Source organism: Camelus ferus, chromosome 20 (assembly GCF_009834535.1).
Source record: "Camelus ferus isolate YT-003-E chromosome 20, BCGSAC_Cfer_1.0, whole genome shotgun sequence".
NCBI lineage: Eukaryota > Metazoa > Chordata > Mammalia > Artiodactyla > Camelidae > Camelus > Camelus ferus.
The window spans coordinates 7163820-7171802 of NC_045715.1; the positions used below are offsets into that span (position 1 = coordinate 7163820).

General features: G+C 47.1%; 1 protein-coding gene across 2 annotated transcripts; it reads left to right on the forward strand.

Moving 5' to 3' along the window:
* The first annotated feature begins 313 nt into the window (after positions 1 to 313).
* LOC102503659 (transmembrane protein 14C) lies at positions 314 to 6841 on the forward strand. 2 transcript variants are annotated; one of them, XM_006181104.3, is made up of 6 exons: positions 314 to 452; positions 1496 to 1565; positions 1901 to 1977; positions 2850 to 2951; positions 5633 to 5720; positions 6341 to 6841. In XM_006181104.3, the coding sequence occupies exons 2-6, from the start codon at positions 1543 to 1545 to the stop codon at positions 6384 to 6386; spliced, it is 336 nt and encodes a 111-aa protein (XP_006181166.2). In that variant the 5' UTR covers positions 314 to 452; positions 1496 to 1542; the 3' UTR covers positions 6387 to 6841. The 2 variants fall into 2 exon arrangements, with proteins under 2 accessions (XP_006181166.2, XP_014411676.2); XM_014556190.2 differs by lacking the exon at positions 314 to 452 and adding an exon at positions 486 to 574.
* Positions 6842 to 7983: the final 1142 nt, after the last annotated feature.

Below are 7983 nucleotides of genomic sequence, written 5' to 3' on the forward strand. Positions count from 1 at the left end.
TCCAACTCTGAGCTTCCAGCTTCTGGCCTGGCTGGCTCAGAACTGGGACTAGTGCGGGCAACCCTGACCCATGCCCTTCTTGCAGGACACACTTCAGCTACTCCCAGCCCCTGGGATGCGCAAATTCTGGGCTTCCAGCTGCAAGCTCCTCCCAAAGCCCCGCCCCTGGCGCTGAGAGCGAGCGGGGACTCTGGCCCCGCCCCTGGCGCTGAGAGCGCGCCGGGACTCTGTCCCTAGACCCGCCCCGCCCCGCCCCGCCCCACGCCCCGCCCCGCCCCACGCCCCGCCCCGCCCCTGGCGCGGAGAGCGCGCGGGGACGCTCTAGCCCTGCCCCACGTCTCGCCCCGCCCCCAGGACGCAGAGAAAGCGCCGCGATATTTCCGGCGGGACTGAGACTCCCGCCCCCACGGCTTGTGTGCTTTCCTTGGCCTGTGCAGACCTTCTAGAAGGAGGTTGGTGTGCTTGGGAATTGTTTTTATTTTACACCTGTTTTGACTTTTAGCTGTTATATGAGAGGCTTTGTGGCCGCCTGCTCTTTGTTCCTCTGACCCAGGCGGGGGTTGTGGGCTGCGTGGTAGGTGCCTTTCTCTAGTCGCTCCTTTTCTGCTTTTCTGAGAGGGGGTTGTGCGCCCTGCGGAAACCCTGAGCTCTCGAGGCAAATGCTTAGCGGTGAAGCGGAGACTTGATTCGTTTCCTGGAGATTTTTATTGCTGCATCTCCTTAAGAGTCCCGGTGACTCAATGCTATGTTGAATTAATGACTGTGGTACGGTTCCAAGCCTCCCCCCACTTTTTATAGACACATAGTAACTTAAACAGAAGAAGCATGTATGGCTTTCAAGCTTAGCGTCGTTATAACCAAATGCATTTCTTGAAGAAACCAGGAGTTTCATCCTACTTTGCCAAGGGTGTCGTGTTCCACATAATTATAACTTGGGCTTTTGTATATTTTATCCTCTCTCCTCGCCCCTAGTCAAACAATAACTGTGAGTGATGCAGAATTAAATAATTGAAAGTTTTACAAATGTCTAATATTGAAATAATTCTCTGTGCACGGGCGAAGAGCAGCACCCCTCCCCCCTAGAAAGGGCAATTAAAATACTTGAATTAAGGGAACAGGAGGTATTTACTGTCCGATTTAGTTATAACTTGGTTAGGTGATGAGAAGGTTAGCTGGTTAGCTATAGAGAACTGGTCAGTGAAGTTTCCTGTGGGTCTGTTATATAAGAATTGAGGTTATTACCAAAATGGTTGATATTTGTTTAGCAGTTTGTGCAGAACAGTTTTATATATTATCCCATTCAGTGCCCACAGCAGTCCTGGGACACTTGTATCGTTGTCACCCTCGTGGTAGGTACAGGGACGGGAACTAAAGCTAGAGAGCTTGTCCTTTACTTCTTAGCTCCCAAGGGGTGGAGCTGGAACTTGGACCCACTTTTCTCTGACTGCTAGAGAGCTCTGCGTTCACCACCTCTGATCCAGCCTGTCTTCCACAGGTGCAGGCCTGGTGCAACCTTCTGTCTGGACAGAGTGAAAGGGCACAATGCAGAAGGACTCTGGCCCACTGTAAGTGCACACACAGTGAATGGGGGTGGAACAGCCCGAGCTTCTGAAAACCGGAGTTCCTTTTCTCATCTGCCAAGGGCGCTGAGTCAGGGCTGCCGGGCAGCTTGGGATGTGAGAGGATGGACATGTAGGCTGGGGACCTGGGTTTGAGTCCCAGCTCTGCCACTGACTCTCGGCCAGTCATCTAACCTCTCTGGGATTTATATGCGTTTGTACGGTGATAGGCTTGTTCTGGGATGATGACCTTTTAGATCCCATCCTATGGTTATGTGTTCTGTCTCTTTCTCTCTATTTTTTTCATGGTTGGCACTGATTTCCTAGTGTTTTGTTTTCAGAGTGCCTTTACATTGGATTGGCTTTGGCTATGCAGCACTGGTTGCTTCCGGTGGGATCATTGGCTATGCAAAAGCAGGTATGGTCTGTAGTTACTTAACCTCTTAAAATCTTGTTCCTGGTGAAGAGTGAGTCCCCAGCGTCCCCAGACTGCAGTCTTGTTGGGGTCCAATGTGCTTTAGGCCCTCTATCTTGAGTGCAGGCTTATTATCTGTCCTGTAGCTCCATTTAGTTATCAGGCTGAGCTAAAACAGGCTTCTGGTCCAATTGCTTGTTTTTGCCTCTTTATCTAAAGATGCTGGGCAGGGGTGGTAGTAGATTGTTATTATCATCACCTGCCATACCTCAGCATCAACCCCAGAGCGCCTTCTCTGCTCTTCCAGTAGCAGGAAACTTCTAGTCCTCACATAAGCAGTTCTGAAGTCTCCGCATTAAACCAGGCACGGGTGTGTCAGTGAATATGCCTGTTCCCACCCCAGCACACACACCAGAATACCTACTCTCCAAATCTTTTTTTTTTTTTAATGGAGGTGCTGGGGATTGAAACCAGGACCTCCTGCATCCTGAGCACACACTCTGCTACTGAGCTATACCCACCCACCTCCAAATCATTTTTAATTCATTATTTCCCTTTCCTTTGGGGATGTGCCTGAGGTCCTGCCTGTGGGCAGTTCCAGTCCTTGTTAGGTTAAGCAGGCTCGGTGGGGAGCCCTTCTTTTCTCCTTTGGTGTAAGTGCCCTGCTTGTTAGAGGAAAGAGGAACGGTGCGGTATGACCCTGACCTCTCTGGTAAACTAGCAGACTCCCCCAAACGTTTTCCTGCTTGAAGTGAACTGTGCTGAGGGTTCTCTGTGCCATTTTCCTCTGTAGGGAGGGGAAGTCTGGTGGAGTCTGTCAGTGAAATGAGTGTCTGACATTATGACGTGCTGGCGTGTGTTTGCTCTCCCTCCAGGTAGTGTCCCGTCCCTGGTTGCTGGGCTCTTCTTCGGTGGTTTAGCGGGCCTGGGTGCCTATCAGCTGTCTCAGGATCCAAGGAACATTTGGGTTTTCTTAGGTATGTCGGTTTCACTGTCTCCTGGATGCAACTGTGTGTCCAGAATACTCTCCCCAAAGGTCCTGGATTGGTGGGATGTGGCAGGTTCTTCACATTAAGACAGTTTTAGCGCTTCTGCCAAGTCTTAGGGAGGTTTTAAAATTGGTGGGGGCGGGGGGGTGAGGTTTGTGCAGTTTCTTCTTATCTTTTATGTATAGAACATGGAAAGGTTTTCATACATCGTGAGTTTAGATTTACCCAGCAAAGTTAGTGTTACACTTGAATAAGGCAAGCACAGCTCTCTTAACCCTTGTGCTTGACCACTGCAGACATCTGCTTGAGCAGCACTAAGGGATCATGTGTCTGGGTTGGATGTGCATCAATATTAGCCCTTTAGATGTGAACGAAACATAGAAAATGTAGGCCTTTGCCTTCCCTGGGGACATACCCTGCGGTGTCCCGTGAGCCGCGTGGACAGTGAGGAGTGCGGGAAGGGACGATACTTCTTATCAGGGTGGCCTTTGGTGCATTTTTGCTGTACTCCACCCGTGTGTCAGACACTCTGCTGGGAGTGCGGGCCCCTCTGTCTTCACAAAGCTATGGGATGAGAAGACAGGCAGCTCTGCCCTCCCAGGTGCTGGGGGGACCGGGGCTGTCAGCCGGGGGTGGGGGCTGGGAAGGAGGAGGCGCCCGGCTCCAGGCTCTGCCCAGCAGCTCCCTCATGCCAGCTCCGATGACTCTCACCCCACTATGTTCCCATTTCTGATCCCCCCCTCCACTCCTGAGTGTGACCCCACCTACATAAAAAACAGCCATCAGGTAGGACTCCCTCGTGCTGTCACCCTCCAAGCCTCCGCCGTCCTGCTCTCTCCTCTCCAAGGCCAGTCACTCCACCCAGGCTTTGGGCTCTTCACCTTTTCCAGAGCTTCACACTGTCAGTGATGCTGGCTCTTACTCGGATGCTGCCTTTCGGGTGGATCTCACCCACTGATGCTCAGATGATGCCCATTTCTCACCCATTTAAAAAAAGAAGGACCACTTGCGACCCCACTTCCTTCTCCAGTTACTGCCCTTCTTCCTCTTCAGAAACTTCTAAAAAATCTGTCATGCTCCCCTTCCTCACTTCCTCATCTCTCACATTCTCAACCCACTCCAGCCTCCACTTCTGTCCCCCTAGTCCATGGAAATAACTCTCCCTGAGGCTGCCAGGAACCTGTATTTTTCAAAATTCAGTGTACGTTTTTTAGTCCTCATTTTATTTGGCCTTTTAGCTGTTCTCAGCACAGTGCACCAGTCCATTTTCCCTTCTCGTGGTTTTCCTTTTTTTTTTCGTTCTCTTTTGTCGATTTTTTCGACCCAGTTTCCTTTTTAGCCATTCAATATTGAAGTTCTTAAGGCCTAACTTTTTTAATCTTTATACTCTCTCACTTGGCAATATCGTTGAAACCCAAGCCTTAAGTTACCACTGATACACAGATGACTCACAAATTTCTCTCTCCTCCAAGCTTTACTCATATATGTAGCTGCCTGCTTGAATTGAAATCTTTCAGATGTCAAGGCATCTGCCCGAACCCAGCTTCATGTCCGTACACACGTTCAGCCTTCTGGTGTTCTCCCTCCGTTTGGGTCTCCATTGCTCCCTTCCCCTCCATCTTCACATCTCATTCATCAACAAGTCCTGTCAACACTACCTCCAGCGCCTGGCCCAGCTTGTCCGCCTCTCTGCCTCCAGGGCCACCGCCCACTTCCCAGTTAGCCCTCCCTCTTGCCTGCCTTCCTGAGGAAGCATCTTAGTTGGTATCCCTGCATCTCCACTGGTTTCCCTGCCGTGTGTTCTCCGTGGTACAGCTGCAGTTCTATCAGAATGCAGCTCTGTTCACGTATCCCTCTGTGTGGTATCTTCCAGTGGCTTCGCATGCTCTTAGCGTGAAGACCACAAGGCTTCCTGCAGCCCTCCGGGTTCTGTATGGCGTGGCCCTCTTCCTCGCTCGCCCTCTTGATTTCCGTGCTAACCAGCCTTTTAGTCCCCTCTCACCACAAGGCCCTGTGTATGTCATTCCCTCTGCTTAGAATGTGCTTTTTCCCCCTCGAGCTCATCAGCTGAGAGTCTTCAGATCTCTGTTAAATCTTCACTTTCTCAGCAAATCCTCCCTGAATTGGCTGGATCCCCTATTTATTGTTATTTGTATTGCGTTAATTCTACTTGTAGCACAAATTTTACTTTAAAATTTTTATTTGTGTGATTCTTTCAAGTCTGTCCCATCCAACTTGAAACACTTAGGGCAGAGATCTTTTTTTGATCATGATTGCATTCTGCAGCTGTGCAGTGCTTGGCAGGTGGCAGGTATTTGAATAGAGATTGAGTTGGAAGAGCTTAGGAGCATACAGGGTAAGTAGCATCAGTCAGGAGGAGGGAAACTCCCTGCGGCAAGTCTGAAGAAAACTGAGAAATGTACGGCTGAAGAATAGTAGAAAGTGAGGGTGGAAAGGCAGGCTGGACTGGGACACCAACGGCCTTTATTCCAGTATTGTACTTAGTCCCGGTGACTGTGGGTGGCCATGAAGCGCCCCCCACTAGGGAAGGAGGAGGTATGAGATGGCGTTTGGCCCTTGAAAGACAGACAGGTAGGGGGCTTGGTCAGTTTTTAGGCCTCCCATGTCTAAGATGTAATGATCTTTGGCTCTTTTCATCTCTCCACCAGCTGCATCTGGAACCTTGGCTGGCATCATGGGAATGAGATTCTACCACTCTGGAAAGTTTATGCCTGCAGGCTTAATTGCGGGTGCCAGGTACTCTCTGCTCCATTGCTAGTTCTAGTTTAATGCCCAGAATACTTTGTACATTTACTTGTTTCAGTATACCCAGTGCTGAGCATCAACAGAAGTGACCTAATTTATACACAAATAGAAACAGCTGCAGAAACAGCCGATTTAATGTCACAATGAAATAGGTACATTCATTCACTCTGGAAATGGTTTTGCTTTGGAAAGAGATTACTTACCCAGCTTTGATCATGGCAATGATGCTGTCAAGCACAACGTATTATGTTCAGTATAGACCGAGGTCAAGAGCAGTAAACTGGGAGGTTGGAGATCGAACCTTAACCAGCTCTGGGAAGGTGGGGAGGCCTTGGTCTCTCCAGTGCTGGTTTCTTGTCTCTGAATTGTTAGCAGTTAGATTAGGAACCTCACCGCACATGTATGATTTTAAGGCCGCAGTGCGGGTCTGCCCCTCAGCATGTCCTTCCTTTGGTGCCTCCGGGGGTAGAAGTGCATCGGAGCTTGCTCTGCCTTGGCAGCTCCTCACCGTGTTGTTGGGAGGGACCTGCTGAGTCCTGGACGCTTAAAAAATAATAGCATGCCTGTGCTGTTCTTCACCTGATTTTTGTTTATGTGTTTCTTTTGAACAGTTTGCTGATGGTCGCCAAACTTGTGTTGGGTAAACCCCATCAGTAGTAGTCATGGCCCAGCTTGGACTTGAAGAATGTTTAAACTTCCACTATTTTTAGTGTCTTAAGATAAATAAGTACAGCATTTTCACTTATTCTGACATTTTACTTAAACAAAAAAAATACTGAACTTTGCAGAGAAAAAAAATCAGTCATTATCGTTATGACGGTAAGAGTTGGACAGAGTATAACATGAGAGCTGCTTGTCATTAGTACCTTCATACAGATTGGTTCTTGTATGGTGGTGATCTCTCTTCTTCCTGTGTCTGTGCATAAAGTCTCTGGGGGTAAAATGTTAGGTATCACCGTTGGGGCCCCTGAAACCTACTCAGAGGAACAGTATGAAAAACATCTCTGAATGAGATTTAGCACATTTGTTCTTTTGCTCATCTTAGGGCCACAGACCTACTTTGAAATTATGTTAAATGAAATCAATGAAAATAAATTTTACTGTAAGTAATATTTTCTATGGTGTCTTCGTTGCCAGGGCTGTCTAGAACATAGAATGAGATGTGAATAGCAAGAAGGGATAAGAACATGAAAGTGTTTCTGTTAACATTTTATTTAGGAATTACCCATTTTGAATAATTAAAAGACCAAGGGAAGTAAAGTTATTTACAATTTAATTATACATGGCATTGAGGTTTGGATTTCTAAGATTAGGGCTGTATAACCAAAAAGAGAAAAAAAAGAAAAAATGAAATTGTGGTTAATCTATAAATGTGAAACCTAAAAGGGCCTTTCTGGAGCTTGAATTACCTAGGTTGGTCTCTGCATTGGACACGTTAACTAGATACTGACACATTTTCACTTCACTTTGGTTTCTTTCAGCATTGAGAGTTAAGTCATTCTGGTACCACTTAACTTCAGTTTTCCTCTCTTTAAAGAAAAGGGGTATTTGCTTCTTACCCTGACTGATACTGATTGGATATAGACGGTATGATTCAGACAGTTACTAATCAATTTTATATGTTTGCTTAAGCTTCTTTCAAAGAGTCCTAATATTCTCATTTTTGTTGTGTGTGACATGGTTTGACATGTCTGCCTGGGCCCATTCTTAAAACGGATGCTCAGAGCTCCACACAGACGGGGTGTGTCCAGGATACTGTATTCTAGGCTCTGCATTTCTGTTAGTGTGGCCAGGATCAAAGTAAGATTCTTGGACAGCCCCGTCACAGCAATGACTCATTCAGCTTTTGGTCTACTAAGACCCCCATTATTTTTCTCATATGCTGCTGTTAATAATAACTACTCATAGATAGGAAAGGGTTGGTGCTTGATGTCACATACTTGCAAGTATTTTGATGAAATAAAAAATTGGTGGATAGTTCCTGACGTGGTCAGTAATTGCCTATTATCACATAGTTATACCTCATAGCTTAAGTAATAAAGACACATCCATTCACTAGCAGTTCATTGGTATTTGATGTGATTTCATGCCCTGATGAATCATATTATTGTGGTCTTCTCAAACATTAGTCCTGTACAGTCTAAAGGAAGATGGACAAAGAAAATCAAGTAGGCAGGATATTTTACTGTCTTTTTGATATTTTAAAAATTGATTTTTATGGAAACGTGTTTGGGAGGAAAGAAACAACTGGTTG

What these genes read in the sequence shown, in the direction of transcription:
- LOC102503659 (XM_006181104.3), top strand. Translation starts at nt 1,543, where the DNA reads ATGCAGAAGGACTCTGGCCCACT. An exon ending in CATTGGCTATGCAAAAGCAG is followed by an intron (nt 1,978 to 2,849) that starts GTATGGTCTGTA and finishes CTCTCCCTCCAG; the next exon opens with GTAGTGTCCCGTCCCTGGTT. An exon ending in GGCTTAATTGCGGGTGCCAG is followed by an intron (nt 5,721 to 6,340) that starts GTACTCTCTGCT and finishes TCTTTTGAACAG; the next exon opens with TTTGCTGATGGTCGCCAAAC.